The sequence below is a fragment of the Myodes glareolus genome, chromosome 1 (assembly GCF_982192425.1).
Source record: "Myodes glareolus chromosome 1, mMyoGla1.1, whole genome shotgun sequence".
Classification (NCBI taxonomy): domain Eukaryota; kingdom Metazoa; phylum Chordata; class Mammalia; order Rodentia; family Cricetidae; genus Myodes; species Myodes glareolus.
The window spans coordinates 54,360,517-54,379,017 of NC_142026.1; the positions used below are offsets into that span (position 1 = coordinate 54,360,517).

Below are 18,501 nucleotides of genomic sequence, written 5' to 3' on the forward strand. Positions count from 1 at the left end.
ACTGGAGAGTTCATCTATATGTGAGCGTCACTTTGGGAACTGTAAAGACACGAGTGTGTATTTGACTTCAGAAACAATGGGCATAGTTTAAGTGTACATACGTATGTGTGTGTAAACAGAAAGATGCCATAAGCAGATTTGTGAATGGTAGATCACAGGCCTTCCAGAGAAACAGCTGGCATTCTCTAGCCATAGTAAACCTGGGCTTGGGTGTGGGGGTTCTCTAATGGTCCTGAAATCTGGCTATGTCTTTGGAAATGGAAACCTTCATGTCTGCCTGGCTTCTCCACAGTACTGGAGTGATGGTGATGATAGACCTCAGGGCCTCGCATAAACCAGGCCAGTGTTCCCACTGAGTTGTGTTTCTGGACTGCATCGCCCATTTTTTTCCTTAATGCATTTATTTATTTATCTGTTTACTTATTTTTGGTTTTTTGAGGCAGGCCTTCTCTGCCTCCCAAGTGCTAGGATTAAAGGCATGTGCCACTATCGCCCACCTGGCTGCATCCCCTTCTTAAAAATACAGATAGGCATCTGGTGCCAGGTTTCCTTCAGGTAGAGAGAGGTAACTTGACATAGGAGCCAGTTTCTTGGATTTACAAAACTGTAACACTGGGAAACAATCAGTGACTCACTGATGTCAGGTTTCCAGATAGTCTGCCAGCTAACTTGTTGACTGTGGGGACCTGGCAGTCACAAAGCAGTACTGTCCTTCTGTGCCAGCTGCTGAGGTGTGTGAGGGCAAATGAAGTGGCACGATAATTGCAAGGTGTCAGTCACAAAAATCCTCGTTGTGGGTGAGGTGACCGTTTCTACAGGTGACCAGTGAAGGAGTGGCAGCGTCTCCAAGGAGTCACCAACTGTGCAGAGCACTTGGTGCTCTGAAAGAACTGGGCACATGGCTAGAGAGTGCTGAGTGAGGGCACAGACTCTTGAGGCTGCAGAGTAACCATCTGCGTATGGGTCATGTGTGGAGTTTGATTTTACTGTGTCAGTGGGCAGGAGTACATGTATAAAAATCACATGCAGAAAAGAAATTTTTTAAAAAGTTCGTAGAAGCTGGTTGTTGTGGTACACATCTTTATCCCAGTATTTTTTTTTTAGCAGAAGCAGGTAGATCTTCGTGAGTTCAAGGCCTGGTTTACTACAGCTAGGGCTACACAGAGAAACCTTGTCTCGAAAAACAAACAAATAAAAGTTGATAGAAAAGAATAAAAATGAAACTGAGGACCAAGCTGGTGAAAATTGTTGGGAGCCAGCTGTTGGAAGAGCTCCCACAGGCTGTAAGGTCAGTCAGTGGTTGCTGGTGAGCAGTAGGACTGAAAAGATCACAGGAAAGGCTAGTTCACAGTTTCTCATGCTCTCTCACTGGACAGATGGGCTTCATTAGATTTTGGTTGACTATTTCAGACAGAAACACTTCATAGGAGATACTGTGTATTTTGTTTAATGACAAGCATTTCCCACTTAAATTTTTTTTTTAGATTTGTCTCATTTTATGTATATGCAGGTTTTGTCTGCATGTATATGTCTTAGTTCCACAAGCATGCCTGGTGCCTGCCGAGGTTAGAAGAGGGTGTTCAGCCCCCTAAAACTGGTGTTACAGATGGTTGTGAGCTGGAAACCAAACCCAGGTCCTTTGTAAGATCAGTCAGTGCTCTTAATAGCTGAGCTATCTCTCCAATTCCTTCTGCTTTTTCTGAGGCTAGAATTAATCAGTGGATTTGGGTATAATCTGGTTTGAGTCCTTCATCATAAATTTCTTCCTCAAATTATCATCTTTTCATTTAGACAGTGACTGATGAGCATTGACTAGATCCACCGTTTCATCACGGTTACAAAAGGTTGGTTTTCTTAGTATTTTATGCATACTGGCTAGATTTGTTATTTTCTTTAGAGATTTATTTTATTTATTATATAAACAGTGTTCTGTCTGCATGTTTGCCTGAACAACAGAAGAGGGTACCAGATCTCAGTATGGATGGTTGTGAGCCACCATGTGGTTGCTGGGAATTGAATTCAGAACTTCTGGAAGAGTAGTTAGTGCTTTTAATCTCTGAGCCATCTCTCTAGTTCCTAGATTTGTTATTTATTTATTTATTTATTTATTTGGTTTTTGAAGTAGGGTTTCTCTGTAGCTATGGTGCCTGTCCTGGAACTAGCCCTTGTGGACCAGGCTGCCCTCGAACTCACAGAGATCCACCTGCCTCTGCCTCCTGAGTACTGGGATTAAAAGCATGTGCCACTACCTCCTGGCTTGTTATTTTTAAACTTTAAACACTTTATTATTGTGTGTTTATATGGTGAATGTGTACATACGAATGCCACAGCACACGTGGAGATCTTAGGAGTTAGTTCTTTTTTTCGACTGTAAGACTCGGGTCAAACTCAGGTTATCAGACCTGCACAGCAGTGCCTTTGCTCACCGAGTCATCTAATTTTTCCTGTTTATGTATTTCTCAAGGCAAAAGTGTTTGGAGAATTAGAGAAAGGATTGGATTTAATTAATACATATCGTATACATGCATTGAAATGCCACACTGAGTGGGATTGATATGTATAATTACTATATACGAAAAAGAATATGTGAGTGCTTTTTTCATTGAAGTACTGAAGTTTTGTTGTTGTTATAGGAATCTTTGTATTTAAATATAAAATTTAAAGTGTGTGCACGCATGTGTGTATGCATGTAGGTAGGTGTATGTATGGAGAGGTCAGAGAATAACTTTTGGGAGTAGGTTTTCTCCCAAAAAAAACCTTGTATCTTTTCTGTTTGTTTGAGACAAGGTCTCTCTGTATAGCCCTGACTGTTTTGTAGCTCACTGTGTAGACCAGGCTGGTCTTGAACTCAAAGTGATCATTCTGCTTCCACCTCTCTGAGCACTGAGATTAAAGACACGTGTCTGACCTTCTTCTCTCCCCGCCCCCCCCAGGAGCCTTCCATTATAAGCTTGAGCTGCTGTGCATGGGACTTTGACACAGGCTCTGAGGAATGAACTCAGGTCCTCATACATGCAAGACAAGCACTTTAACAACTGAGCCACCCTCGCCCTAGAATTAGCCATTCTTTCTGTTTTGTTTTTCGACAGAGTTTCTTTGTGTAGACTTGGCTGTCCTGGAACTCACACTGTAGACCAGGCTGTCCTTGAACTTACAAAGAACCACTTGCTTCTGCCTCCTGAATGCTGGAATTGAAGGCAAGACTGATATTTTCAATTCAAATGAATGAAAGGATTTTTATTTGATTTTATATTTACCAACAGCGAAACTAGAAAGCTACAGTCAAATTGTCAGTAGCTTAATCCTTCCCTGTTCTTCCTTTTGGAGGGCAGATAGAAAATGATGATTGGAACTTGCATCATTTGCTGATTAGCATTTCCAGGTAACCAGGACCTGACAACATCTGGTTGCTCCTGTCTGATTCTCTGAAAGAAAAAAGAAGAAAAAGAGAAAGAGAAAGGTACAGTCAAGCATGAGATAGCAAAAGCTGGCTGTGATAGTTCATGTATCTAATTCTAGCACTTGGGAGGATGAGGACCATGAGTTTGAGACCGGCCTGGACTACATAGTGAGTTCTAGACCAGTCTTACAGAGTGAGAACCTGTCTCAAACCACCACTACCACCAACAACAGCAACAACAAAAAAACAGCTGGACATGATGCTTCTCGCATATAATACCAGCATTTAGGAGGCCAAGGCAGGAGGATCACTGTAAATTTGAAGTCAGCCAGGGCTACATAGTAAGACCCTATCTCAAGGGGGAAAAGGAAAACATAAAACAAAGAAAACATGGTGTAATTAATTATATACCATTAAATATTTTTGAATTATGGAGCTGGGGAGATCGCTTAGTGGATAAAGTACTTGCTGTGTAAGTGTGAGAACTTGGGTTTGGATTTCCAGCACCCACATAGAAGACAGGTAAGATGGTATGTAATTGCTGGGGGCAGAGACAGGAGATCTCTGTGGCTTACTGGAGAGTCTGACTGACTCAGTATGCTCCAGACTCAGAGAAGAGTCACATATTTCTATAAAAGAACACATTTTAGATGGAAAGAAATGTGGCTTGCATTCTTGCTTTTGTTTCTCTGTGTACCTTGTACATAACGTTTTCATTGGTTTTGGGTTTTTTGTTTTGTTTTGTTTTTTTGTTTTCGTTTGACTACATGCCCGGCCTCAACACTTTTCAAAATTGTGTATATATTATATATAATAGGGAGGTGGCTCAGTGTACCATTAAGATCATATCCTGTGTAAGCATAGAGACATTGAGTTCAGACCCCAGAATATATGTAAAAGGCTGGGCGTGGATGCATGTGTGTTGTGTCTGTAAGGGCAGAGACAGGAAAATTTCAAGGCTTGTTGGCTGCCAGCCTAGCTCCAGGTTCAGTGAGTCCATGTTTCAAAGGAATATATACAACACAGACACACCACACTCACATGCATGTATATATGTTTCTTTCTATACCTTACTCCTCTGTATCGCTTCTTCCTGTCTTCACCACGGCAGCCATTAGTTCTTACTTCCTAGTTCTCAGTTTTTGAATAGCATACCTTTCAGAAACTTTTCCGGTGTTTTCCTCTTCTCTTTTTCTTTTATTTATTTATTTATTATTACTATATTATTTGAATCAGTGTCTTGCCTCAAGCTCACTTATAGCACAGGCCTTGCTTTATTCTCAGGATCCTCCTGCCTCAGCCACATGAGTTCTAGACTTCAGGTGTGCTTCGCCAAGCACAGGTATTTTTGTAGGGTCTAAAATACATATTTCTTGGCAGGAGAGTATAGTTTTGTTGGAGGAATGCTTGCCTAGCATGCTCGAAGCTCTGGGTTCAAGTCTCAAGACCACATAAATCTAGGTGAGTGTCACATGGTTATAATGCAGCCTCTGATCCCAACACTTAAGAGGTGGCTATAGGAGGATCAGAAGGAAAAATATCCTCAGCTATAGAGTGAGGTGTTTTGGGGATTTTGTGTGTTTTTGTTTTTTCAAGGCAGGGTTTCTCTGTGTAGCCCTGGCTGTCCTGGAACTTGATCTGTAGACCAGGCTGGCCTCGAACTCATAGACATCCACCTGCCTCTGCCTCCTGAGTGCTGGGATTAAAGGTGTGTGCCAACATTGCTGGCATTCTATAGTGAGTTTGAAGCCAGCCCTGGGCTGCATAAGACCCTGCATATAGAATAAAATAAGGTTTATTTTTAGAGAACTGATCTTTTCATCTTAGTTTGGTTTTTGTTTGTTTTTTTGGCTTGTTTTTTCCTCCCTCCCTCCCTCCCTCCCTCCCTCCCTTTCATCTTTTTTTGAAAAGCTCTCACTATGAAGCCCAGTCTGGTCTCAAATTCACCGAGATCATCTTACTTCTGCCTTCCTGAGTTCTGGGATTAGTAGCATGTGCTACCACACCTGGTTTAGTCCTTTCATGTCATTTTGGTTTGTCTTCATTATCGGGTGGTTATTAATAAAGAACTCTTGGCAGGCAAGATTACTTAGCAAGCAACCATGTGGTAGAAGAGAAACAACTCCTCCAAGTTGCCCTTTGACCACCGTACACTCACTGTGGCATGTCTCTTTCTCTCTTACATGCGCACACACACACACACACACACACACACACACAAGAAATGTAATATGATTTTTAAAAATGAACTTGTTTGTGGGGCTGAAGTGTAGCTTGGTGTTAGAGCATTTCTCTAGCCCTAGCATAAGCTTAGCCCTTGGTGCCACCCCTAAACCAACCAACCAAACAAACAAACCTGCGTATATGAAGGTAATTAGCAGAAGGTTCCTCTTTCTGGCAGTCCTGCCCTTTGTGGGAACTGGCTGACTCAGTGGTCAAATGGGAAGTATAGAGGCAATGAAGCTGATCACATTGTTTCCCACCCCTAATCTCTGTAGCTGCCCATTCTGAGCTGGGCACTTACAGCTCTGCTGTGCTGTATCTTAGAATACAACGCATTTCCTGAGCTCTTTGCTCTCAGCAGTGGCTTACATTTAAACAGACCTTCTTGTTAGGCTGACTCTTGTGCAGAGCTTTACCACAGGGATTGGGGAGAATGCTGAGGGAAGTTGATGTGCTTCTTAGCCTGCGGTCCTCCATGACTCTCCTTTGTGTTCTATTGCCTACAACAAAACCGCTTACAACTCTACTTTCTCTGTTGCCTGAATGACTGAAATGGGCTGAAAATTATTCTCTAGCTGAGACTAAGGATGTAGCATGTAGATCGGTGGTTTTTAGAGTGCTTGCCTACCATGGTGAGATCTGGATTTGATCCCTAACCCCTCCCCCCCGTACACACACTGTATTCACAAATCAGAGCAATCAAATTTTAGTCAAACAGAAACTTTTAATGAATTCATTCAGGGATTCATTTCTCTTTGTTTACTGTATTTAAGTAGAAATTAGTGTTGATGAAGCATGTGATGCCTTCCATCCCAGGGTAGTAGGTTTCTGTTTGGCTTAGGCATTGGGTAACTTAACAAAGCCTTTCTTGTTTGTCAGTACTGTTTTTCCAGACAAGCAGAGATAATGAAGCCTGCTTATCTTCTCTTGACTTGTGTGACATCATCAAACATTAATACTTAGTATATGCCAGATATTATTCTGTTTTGATATCTACAGACTGTTTATATATATTTATGTACATAAATAGATATGTGTATTCTGTTCTTGATATGTATAGACATGCAGAACCAGGACCTCATACAGACGGTCAGACCTATAACCTCAGTACTGCTGACCTAAGTGGCCCCAGTGGGAAGTGTGCTTCTACCACTTTCCTGAGCAAATAGCACTTCGAATTTTCCTGCTGGGGGCCCAAGGATGGTCTTATGCTGGCTCTCCCATCTAGTTTCAAGAATGTTTCCTGTTGTTTGGAATAGAATTTGTTGGTTAGTTTGGAGAGATGGATATTGTATATGATGTAATTGGGTCTGAGTTGGTTAAATCTGTTGAGAACCTTTGCAGGTTGCTGTGCTGTTGGAAAGGTGTCATTCAGCCTACTGTTTTTCTGCTATTTGAGAATTGTAAGCAGCATTAGGATTTATGAGTATGTTACTGGATGGCCTCGCTGACTTGTGCAGCCTTTCACAATACATATTTATGTCCACACTGCATGTGACTTCTTAACATTGTGAATGTTTTCCTGGTGATGATTCTTTTAAGAGGGTATGAAAGAAAAATGTCCTTTTAATGGATTGAGCAGTTTAAGTCTTATGAAGATAAATGTGGAAGAAATGATTTGCAATACACTCAGGGAGACTTTTCTTTTTTAAAAAAAAATGTGAAAGTATAGGGCCTGGAAAGGTGACTCCATGGTTAAGAGCATTGGTTGCTCTTGCAGAGGACCTGGGTTCAATTCCTAGCACCCACATAGTGACTTATAACTATCCATAACTCTAGTTCCAGTGATCCACAGCCCTCCTGTGACCTCCATATACATCAGGTACACAGAACATATATGTACATGAGGCACACAAAATAAATAAATCTTAAACATTTAAAAGTTATCAAAGTAATATGCCCAGATGCTGATGTTCACATGTGTGTGTGCACTCATTTTTAAACACGTATCTTTTACTTTATTATTTTATAGGTATGGGCGCATGCTTGCACATCTGTGTACCACTGTGCTGGTCAAGAAATCTGACTGCATTAACATAATAGTCACAACTCTCACTACCCACATTCTCAGAATTTTATTATGGTTTTTAATCCATGTGCTAATTTAGAAGCATATTATTTATGAGGTTTAGAGGAATTGTAGTGTGTTTTTTTTTTTTCTTTTCCTTTCAAATCTAAAGCCTTGGGTTTGTGAGGCAAGAGGTGAGGCAGGGGCGCTTGCTTGGCAGCCCGGATTGGCATTGTCTTCAGGAAGCCTGAAAGGAACTGTCCAGAGCCAAGAATACAAAAGTCCTGGACTGAATATTAATTTCCACACAAAATTTATATGCTGATGGGGCTGGAGAGATGGCTCAGCGGTTAAGAGCATTGCTTGCTCTTCCAAAGGTCCTGAGTTCAATTCCCAGCAACCACATGGTGGCTCACAACCATCTGTAATGAGGTCTGGTGCCCTCTTCTGGCCTTCAGGCATACACATAGACAGAATATTGTATACATAATAAATAAATAAATATTAAAAAAAAATTTATATGCTGAAACCAGTTTCCAACATAATGCCATTTAGAGGCAAACACTGGCAGGTAACTGATTAGTCATGAGTGTAAAGTCCTCTTGAGAGGATTATTGCATTTCATATTAGTCAGTGGAATGAATATTAGTTTGAGGGGTTTTGTTTTTCATACTAGAGATTGACCCCCAAGGCCTTGTGTATGATAAACACACAATCTACCACTGAATTACATCCCAGCCGAATAAGGTATCTTTAAACGGAAACAAGGTTGTGGATTGATTTTTGCTGGAAGTGTTTTAACTGCTCTGTAAGTCACATAGGAACAGGGGCTGTTTTCTGGCTGGTGACATTATCTAATAACCATGAGGAATGAGAGGCACCTCTGTGCCACTTGCTTCTTTCCCTGCTGGGAGTTTGCCTTTAGATGTTTTGATCACAATGTATCCTAAGTGTGGTTCTTAGTTTATCTTCCTAGACTATATTTACCCTATTGGATGTGTAATTTCATTTTCACACATTTGTGAGCTTCTTAGGCCTCAGATATTCTTTGTTCTGTTCACACTAGTGTGCTTGAAGGTGTCCCGTGGGTTTCTGAGAGCTGAGTCTTTCCTGTTTTTTTTTCTTTCTATTCCTTAGTAAACCTAGCTTCAGGTTTACCGCTTCCTATTCAGATCTGCTGTTGAGCCACATAATATATTTCTTGTGTTAGTTTTTGTGTTTTTAAACTCAGAATCCTGTCCTGTCTGTCCCCTTTGACAGGGTCTCACTATATAGCTCAAGCTGGACTAATGCCATGTACTTATACCTAGGCTAGCTTTAAACTTTTGCATTCTTTCTGCCTCAGCTTCCCAAGTGCTGGGATTACAACCATAAGCTACTCCATCTGTCTTGATTCTAGAATTTTTATTTGTTTATTTGGTTTGTTTGTTTATTTGAGACAAGGTCTTTCTTTTAACCCAGACTGCCCTGTAGCCTAGGTTGGTCCTCTGCTGCCACCTCCAAAGTGCTGGGATTACAGGCGTGCAAAACTGTGCTTGGGATTCGTAGAGCTCTTTTGTGTTGTATGGGAGGATATGCACAGGTGTCATGCAAAATACTATCCTAGTTTACATATCCTCAGATTTGGGGATCACCAGTCTCTGGACCTCATCGATGTCAGGAAGGGCTCAACTCATTCATTCTCTTGTAGCTTTGTGAGCCCTTTGAAGAGGAAACAAAGGAATACCAAATGTTGAGCAGGCCTTTAGTTGCACTATCTTTATTAGAACTTGAGAAACTTTTCTTGAAACAGGGCCTCCTGTAATCCAGGCTGACCTGGAACACATTTTTTGACATTATGACCCTAAACCTTTTTTGTTTTGTTTTTTGAGATATGGTTTCTCTCCAACCCAGGTAGCTTTCTAACATTCTCCTTTTCATAGTTTAGCTTCACCCTGTTCTGTTTCTGTGGAATTCATTATGGTGTCTGGTTGTGACGCTCACAGTGGAGGGCAAAGCATTGCAGAAGTGTTCAGAATTGCTCTTTGTCTTACAGTCTCCCTGACTTCATCTTCCTTCTTTCCCCTTACAGGAAATGACTTAGAGGCCTTATGAATACATCTGTGCTTTCTTACTTCAAACTTTACTACAGGCCAATCCAGTCTGGAAGCACCTCTTATTATTGTTACAAGGAAACCACTACCTCAGCAAACAAAAGAAAGAAGACACACAATAACAATGCCATGCTTAAAGAAGACTTATCTCCAGAAACCGTTACAGGAGATTTGGAAGTTTTTAGCACTGAAAAGCAGCTTTCCAGGTAAATGGATTTGACAGGCAGGTTCTGTCAATCCTGCAGAGGTGTGCTCTTCCTTAAGGACTTCTCGTGAAGTAACCCTTTCCGCCTAAATGCTGTTGACCAGTGTTGGGTTCTTTTTGGTATATAGAAGATACATTATATTACATTTTAAAAGTTAAGTTATTTTTCTGCTGTTGTAAATGTAAGTATCAAGATATTCTTGCAAAGCAATTATAAGTAAGCAGTTTCCTCAGCAAGCATATCTTTATGGAGGGTAGGATGCTGAGCAGTTATACAGCATTTCAGATACACTTTTATTTTTCTCAGAATTCCTACCTACACTGAAAATTTTAATTATATAAGCCTGTTATTTTTTTCACCTTTGTGTTGGATCACATGGTCACCTACCCCGTGGAAATGCCTTTTGTAAAACTTAGATTTGCAGAACTCCACTATTTTTATACCTAACTACAGTTTTGGAAAAAAAGGACTCAGAACCCTGACCTGCCAGTGGTCCCCGGAACAGTTCCCTACCCGCATGTATTGCTGCAGTGCCCAGGACAGTAAGATGGACTACAAGCGGCGCTTCCTGCTTGGCGGGTCCAAGCAGAAGGTGCAGCAGCACCAGCAGTACCCGATGCCTGAGTTGGGCCGAGCACTGAGCGCTCCCCTGGCATCCACGGCCCCCTCTGCCCCACTGGGCAGTCTGACCGCTGCAGGCAGCTGCCACCATGCCATGCCCCACTCCACTCCCATTGCTGACATCCAGCAGGGCATCTCCAAGTACCTGGACGCCCTCAATGTCTTTTGCCGTGCTAGCACGTTCCTCACAGATCTCTTCAGCACCGTGTTCAGGAACTCACATTACTCGAAGGCCGCCATGCAGCTCAAAGATGTGCAGGAGCATGTGATGGAGGCTGCCAGCCGATTGACCTCAGCCATAAAGCCCGAGATCGCCAAGATGCTCATGGAACTCAGTGCTGGAGCTGCAAACTTCACAGATCAGAAGGAGTTCAGTCTTCAGGACATTGAGGTAGAGTACTGTCCCCACAGGAAAATGTATCGCAGAGGTCAGTGAGGACCCTCAGTTTCTTCAAACTGCAGCAATGATAGCCTTTGTCCTTTTTCAGTTGGTATGATCTTCTTGTAAAGCTTGGTGCCTTCAAGTTCTGATGGTTTCATTTCAAGTAGGTTAAAAGGTCGCTGAGCAGGGTTAGAAAGGGTTAGAAAGCTCAATGCTAGCATCATTGTTGAGGGGTGTGAGATCTCAGGTTCAATCCCAGCATGCGCCAAAGAAAAAGTTAAACTGATTGACCGATTGTCTGTATTTGATGTTTTTGTCCTTATTTTTTTCAAATTGAAAACTAATATCCAAACAGTACACTATTAAAAGCACTTACTGAGAGGTAGGAGACATAATTCTGTGGTGATACATTTGCCTAACGTGTCTAAGGCCCTAGACTCAATCCCTAGTACTGCACAAACAAACAAGTGCTTAGAATTCTAAGTATCGTCATGGGCTGTATTTTTGAGTTTTTTTTTGTTTTTCAAGACGGTTTTTTTTGTATGTAGTCCTGGCTGTCCTGGAACTCGCTCTGTAGACCAGGCTGGCTTTGAAGTCTTAGAGTTCTGCCTGCCTCTGCCTCCTGAGTGCTGGATTAAAGGTGTGCGCCACCACTGTGCAGCTTGAGTTTTCAGTCTATAGAATCACTGGCGTATAAGAAATATGTTTATAGAATAAATTAATTTTCCAGCTCTAAATTCAAAGCTGTTTTCTTTCAAATGTGTTTGATCTTAGTGTTTTTTTTTCCTGGCCGGCAGGGGGTGGGGGGTAGTAAAAAGGAAATGCTCTTCTTTAGGGCTCTAGATTGGAATCAAGTTTTATTCAGAATAAAGATAGCTTTTTTCCTTGACTTCCTTGAGGACATAATTTCTTTACTGTTCTTTTTTGCTTTAGTTTTTTTTAGTACATTTATTTATTTTTTTTAAATATATATTTATTTATTATGTATACAATATTCTGTCTGTGTGTATGCCTGCAGGCCAGAAGAGGGCATCAGACCTCATTACAGATGGTTGTGAGTCACCATGTGGTTGCTGGGAATTGAACTCAGGACCTTTGGAAGAGCAGGCAATGCTCTTAACCTCTGAGCCATCTCTCCAGCCCCTTAGTACATTTATTTTTATATATTTTTTTTAATGTATAGATATTTTGCCTGCATGTATGTCTGCACCACTTGTGTACCTGGTGCCTGCAGAGGCCAGAAGAGGGCATTAGATTCCCTAGGAACTGGAGTTACAGATGACTATAGCTATTCTGTGGGTGCTGGGAATCAAGCCTGGGTACTCTAGAAGAGCAGCTAGTGTTCTTGTTTGTCTTTTAGATAGGATCTCACTATGTCACCATGACTGGTCTAGAGTGCTATATGTGAGCCAGGCTTTCCTTGAACTCACAGTGCCTCTGCTTCCTGAGTCCTGGAGTTAAAGGCTTATGCCACCACACTCAGCTCCAACTCTTAGAAAATGTGAAAGCCTGGGGTCTGGAGAGGTAGTTCAGAGGTTAAGAGTGTATACTGCTCTTCCTAGGGACCTGAGTTCAAGTTTGGTTCTCAGCATCCATTTAGGTCAGCTCATGGCCACCTGTAATTCCAGCTCCAGGGAATTTGAGGTCTGATCCTTTGCAAACACACAGACACACACACATGTACCCAAACCCACACACATAATTTAAAATAGATTTATTTTCAATTTAATCCTAGGGACTGTGTGTTCAGTGTGCTAGATTTGGTCCAGGAGCCATAGTTTACTGCCTTTGTTGTTACAAATATATAATATTGGGTCATTCTTTATTATTATTTAAATATGGGACATTTCATAGTTTGTGTATTACTCTTGTGGAGCCTTTTTAATCCTTTCTTTATCATCTCAGGTTGATTGTGTGTGTGTGTGTGTGTGTGTGTGTGTGTGTGTGTGTGTGCGCACGCGCGCGCGCTCACGCATGTGTTTTTAGTGTTAGGTCTTAAACCCAGGTTCTTGTTTGGCCTACATTTTACCGCAGAGCTACATATGTCCTAGATTCATTCTACCCCTATTCAGGTATATTTGTCATTTCTGATTATTTTTATGATTGCATTTTTATAAAATGGCTCATCACATTTTAAGATTTTGTTGTTATTTTTAATTCTACGTATAGGCTGGGATTATAGATCAGTAGTAGAGTGCTTGCCTTGTATATGTATTGACCCTGGGTAAATAAATAAAATGTTCACTAAAAATATGTGTAATTCTCCAAAGAAATTGAAATGGTGAAATATAATACTTAGCTAGGTATGGTAGCACATGCTTACAGTCCTGATGATCCAGAGGCAGAGACAGAAGGATTATGAGTTTAGGACCACTCTGGACTGTATGTTACCTGTTACAAAATAGAACAAAGGCTGGAGATGCAGCTAGATGCATGATAAAGATGAAGCTTTATCCCTAGCTCTACAATAAATAAAATGTAGAGCTTTGTGCTTTTCTTTCCCGTCCTGTTTTTTCCATCCCCCAGAATGCCTGTGTACCCTGGTGTATGCCATTCCAGACTGTCTGTGCACAGATACATAGTGGTGCACACAAAAATGCACCACTTCATCTTTTATTGTAATTCGTTTGCTTGTTTGAGACAGGTTCTTCCTGTGGCCAGCCTGGACTTACTGTGCAGACCAGACTGGTCTGGAACTCACACCGTGTGTTCAGCTACAGCATGCTTGTTTATTTTTTTTTAACAGAGATGTATGACATTCTGCAAGCATAGTTGCACCTCCCACCTCCCCCAGGAAATAGAGAACAGTGTTAAGTTTAAGCACATTGCTAGGGCTGCTATCCTAAGATGATGGAGGACTTGGAGGTTTATGTGGGATCCATGTTAAAGTGAGTGGTTTGTGTGAGCCTAACTTCTTAACGTTACCTGTATTGCTGCCTTCTCTAGGTCACACCTCTGAGGTCTGAGAAGAGAGAGCTAGACCCACATACATGGCTTTGTCTCTAAGAGTGGAGTACAGATGCCTTTGTTCCCCCAGTCAGGACAGTTAGAGAACTGTGAGACACAGGAGCTTAGCAGATCCCTGGGGCTTGTGTTATTACCTACATTGGGGTTTTGGTTTTTGCTTTTGTATTTTGAGACAGCTTTGCCCTAGAACTCACTATGTAGAGCAGTCTTCACCCAACTTGCAGGAGTCCTCCTGTGTACCTCCTGAGTGCTGGGATTACAGGCATGTGCTACCAGGCATGTCTTGTTCTCTGTTTTTTCATTTGGTGACAGGGTGTATCACTAACCCTGACTGTCTTTGAACTCACAGTCCTCTTGCCTCAGCCTCCCAAGTGTTGAGATTTCCACCATGTACTACCCTACTGGGCTGGGAAATGCTACTGATGGTTTGCAATTTAGAACTTTGACTTGGCTTTCCTCACTGAAATTCTGATTAAAATAGTTGGAGGGCTTTTGTATATAATAGACTAAGCAGGCTTTCTGTTTCCAATGTTAGTCTGGAAACTGCTTGCTGTTGATGAGTTTTGGAATCTGGATCTGTTCTATGTGGAAAAACTGTCTTATAAATTAGTTTTAAAATGTGTCTGTCAAGCAGACCCATCGATGTAACATTATATCTGAAAATGTTTTATTATATTCATTCACATATTTATTTTGTGTGTGTTTTGTGTGGGTGTGTGTATACACACATGCTGGCACATGAAGAGTGTGCTCCTTCCACAGTGGGGGCCTGTAAATAGAACTTAAGTATTTAGGATTGGTAGGAAATCCCTTAGCCACTGAGCATCTCACCAGCCCAGCATTATACTTTCCCCCTAAAGCAGTATTGCTGTTTTTAGAATTCTTTTTTTAAAGGTATTTATTTGTTTTCATTTTATGTACATTGATATTTTGCCTGGATGTAAGTCTGTGTGAGGGATTTAGATCCCCTGGAACTGGAGTTACAGACAGGTGTTAGCTGCCATGTGATTGCTGGGAATTGAACCTGGGTCCTCTGGAAAAGCAGCCAATGCTCTTAACTGCTGAGCCATCTCTCTAGCCTGTTTTTCTTAAATAGTATATTCTTATACTTTCAGAGTATAGTAGGGGCCGGTAGGGGTTCTCATCTACTACTAACCAAACTCAGATGAAAATGCTAAGCATTTGGATTTTTTTCCCCCTGTTGGTATTTTGTTGCTCCCTGCCTTCCTCTCCCCCTCCCCCTGTTTTATAATCAAAGCTCTAAGAAGCTGTCTCACATTGATTTAGACATTTCATTTCTGGGGAAAGGAGTCTGAATGTTATGCATTGCATAATATGACTTGCTGTAGTTTCGATGGGGCAAAGTTTATTTTTCATGTATAATAATGGAGAAGAACATGGCCTTTACAGTTGTTGGGCTGGTAAACACAACCAACGCTCTCCTTGTGTGAGTTGTAGCTCTGGAAAGACTGGGTTAGTCCTCCAGAGTGGGTTGTTACAGAGGGAAGCCCTTCTCATGTTTCCTGTTTGTCCTGCCGATAGTACTGTGCTGTTGGCTTTCTAGCCTCCAGAACTGCTGACTAGACTCACCTTTCCTGTCACAGCAGCAGGGAACAGGCACAGCACCTCCAGCGCAGGAGCCAGGGCTGTGTAGCAGGGAAGCCCTTTAGGAGTTTTCAGACTCTTTCACCACGTGTGACATGTCACACCGCTCCCCCATCTGTGTTTTTAATAGACAGACAGTGCTGCCTGGCTCCATACAGCTGCAGGTGCTGACTGTATGCTCTGCTACCTTGACTCTTCCCCAGGGTCCTGTCCTACATGCCCTCCAGTGGTTACCCCTTACCCTGAAATGGTGCTGTTGGAGTGCGAGTTGTGACTGTGGTGCTCCCTAGTTGACTAGTGCCCGTGACACTGGCATGCCTGTCCAGGAAGTGAGCTATGAGCATGGAGTTGGAAGATCTGAATGACTCTTTCTCAGTGATCATACAGCCTGAGCCTTGGTTTGCCTGTCTGTACAATGAAATTACCACCACCTTCAGTGCTCTCAGGAGATCAGGAACGGTTAGTACCTGTACACCCAGTGAATGGTCTCATCAGTGTTACGGCTTCTGATATGACCTGGCAGATGCTGGGAGGCCTTCTCTGAAGAGTGGAGCAGCATTCTGTGTTAAAGCTGGGTGAGAGAGAAGTACTGACAAGATGTCCTCTAACTGGAACACTTGGCAGTGGAGCCTTTATTGCTACAGAACACTCGCCTCCGGTTCCTACCTGACCCAAGGCAGCAGCTTCTTTTCCCCTTTGTGTCGTGTGCTGCTTTTCCTCTTGTGGTCTAAGGGGCATTACCTGCATGGTGCTGGAACTGCTGGGACTTCAACATCATGTTTTGAGGCAGGGTGTCTTTATGGCTCAGGTGATCCTCTGTCTCAGCCTCCCCAGTGCTGGGAATATAGGTGAGTACCATCAAGTTAGGTTCCTGACCAGCACTTTTTTTGGTATAAATGCTCAAGAAAACCTCTTTTATCGATAAGCACTATTCTGTTTGCCTTGTACTTAGAATGGGGCATAGAAAAGGAAGTGGAGGGGGCATGTTGAACATGCCTGTAAGTAGCCAAGAAGCATAGGATAAGCCACTGACAGATTTGACAGGCTCTTTCCCCCATAGAGTCTCAAAGCTGTTAGTAGAATCAAAATGTGAATTTAGGAAAAACACATTTTCCCATATTGGACGTGTTAGTTGTCCAAAGCTTTGATAGCCCACCTGGACATTTTTTTAAACAGTGAATTCCTCTGAACCTCTTGGGTCCTAGGAAAGTCCACTTGAAGGTTTTTCATATGGTGTTAATTTCAATGTTCTTTTTAAAAAAAGAGCCAAGCTGGCTGAAGTGAGTTGTCTGATTTCTCTTTTGATTTTGAATTGGTTTTGAATCACTTACAGTTAAACTTGTAGCTCATACTAAGAAAATACAGATGGTCCTGTGCTTTAGGTTTGTATTTATTAGAAAGTCACATAACATTAGTAAATCATCTTTACTTGTGATTTATGCAACAATTCTGCATGTATTGATTGCATATTTTATCGATGTCAGGTGCTGTTGCAGTCACGAGATGTACTCTCCCTTTGTGTAGCTAGAGGAAGGCTGTGCTCTTAGCAGGGGTTGGAAGGAGAATCTCTTAGTAGAAGGTGATGAGGGAACAAACCCAAGAGAATGAGGTCGCGGGAGCAGCTGGTGCAGAGCTCTGTGCCAGGAGTCAGCCTAGAGCGTTTGGAGAGCAGGGAGGCGTCTCCTGTGTGTGAAACAGTGAACTGAAGGGAGAGTATTAGGGAAAGTTTTTTTTTTTTAATTTTATTTTATTTATTTGTGTATGTGTGCACATGTGTGGGCCACTGTACACACATGGAGTTCAGATGACAACTTTCAGGAGTTGTTTCTCTCCTGCCACATGAATCCCAGGGATTCAACTCATGTGTGGCTTGGAGGCAAGCTCCTGTACTTTCTGGGCCTCTCACATCCCTAGACAGTTTGAAAGGCAGAAAGTGCTGCTCTGGGTTTTCCTCTTAGAGAGGTCAGGAGATGGGACACGGTGAGGTGAGTGTCCAAAGGAATAGGAAGGGAGGGCAGCAGGATGGGCTCCTCAGTTCTGGAGTAGTGAACAGATGCTGCTTACCCACTGGCATTCACTCGGTGTCAGCAGTAGGGCTCTGGTTTCACTTTGGGTCCTCATTGTCTTGAGGACCAGGTCTGTGGGCAGGTGCTATGTAGACAGTCCAGAAACCCAGGATAGCCACGGGGCTCTCAGGATTCATGCACTTGGAGGGGACTGTGCATTTTTTGCTGACTTCTTAAGTCTGAAAGGCACACACACATCTTTACCTCATTGAACCCTGGCTTTTAGTTTGACATAATGACAGATTTCCTTGGAGTCCTGTAATTGCTCATGAATGTGTTTTTTTTTTTTTTTTTAAATTGTGTCTTGCACGCGGCCTCAGGCTGGGCACGGCCACCCACCCCCCAGGCTGCCCAGAACTGCTCTACCCCTCCGTTCTGGCCGCCGGGAGCAGCTGAGCTCAAGGCAGGCAAAGCTCGAGGGGACATGAGTATGTTTGAAGTAACTTCTATACCGACTCTTAAGAGCCTTAGTTCAGGTATTTTACCATTTGTTTTTAGACAGGTATAAGCCAAAAATACTATACAGCAGTAGTAATGGAAAATATTAGAAGTTGTTTAAAAATATGATCTTCATTAACCTTAATGGAATTAAGTGTGTACAGGCTGTTGGTATTTTTTTCCCTCCTAAAGATAAAAATCCATTGTTATGTCTTTGTTTTGACTAATAGTTCTTTTGCTTTTTATTTTTTGGAGGAAAGATTTCTCTATGTTACCTTAGCTGGTCTGGATCTCACTATGTAGATGAGACTAGCCTCAAGTTCACAGATCTGCTTGTCTCTGTCCCCGGAGTACTGAGATTAAAGGCATGTGCCACCATGCCTAGTTTTGACTAGTAAATCTTCAATAGCAAATTATAGTATTTCCTAACTATATATGACAAAGCCCAATGAAATCCAAATTTTTACTGCCAATCAGAAAATGAAGTTCATA

At 42.1% G+C, this 18,501-nt stretch overlaps 1 protein-coding gene and 1 non-coding gene across 7 annotated transcripts in view; both read left to right on the plus strand.

Annotated features, from left to right (window-relative positions):
• Garre1 (granule associated Rac and RHOG effector 1) overlaps window positions 1–18,501 on the plus strand; it is an 80,665-nt gene that overhangs the window by 17,673 nt on the left and 44,491 nt on the right. For 4 of the 6 annotated variants that reach the window (XM_048448757.3, XM_048448761.3, XM_048448760.3 and 1 more), the window contains exon 2: window positions 9,703–10,942. In XM_048448757.3, the coding sequence (XP_048304714.3) occupies window positions 10,448–10,942 (495 nt within the window). In that variant the 5' untranslated portion in view covers window positions 9,703–10,447. Of the gene's footprint in view, window positions 1–3,382; window positions 3,461–9,702; window positions 10,943–18,501 lie in introns of all 6 variants that reach the window. The other 2 variants (XM_048448759.3, XM_048448756.3) reach the window with 1 other exon arrangement.
• Window positions 3,288–3,422, plus strand: LOC125409692 (U8 small nucleolar RNA). Its single transcript, XR_007234870.3, has one exon. It is a non-coding gene; the product is annotated as a U8 small nucleolar RNA (small nucleolar RNA).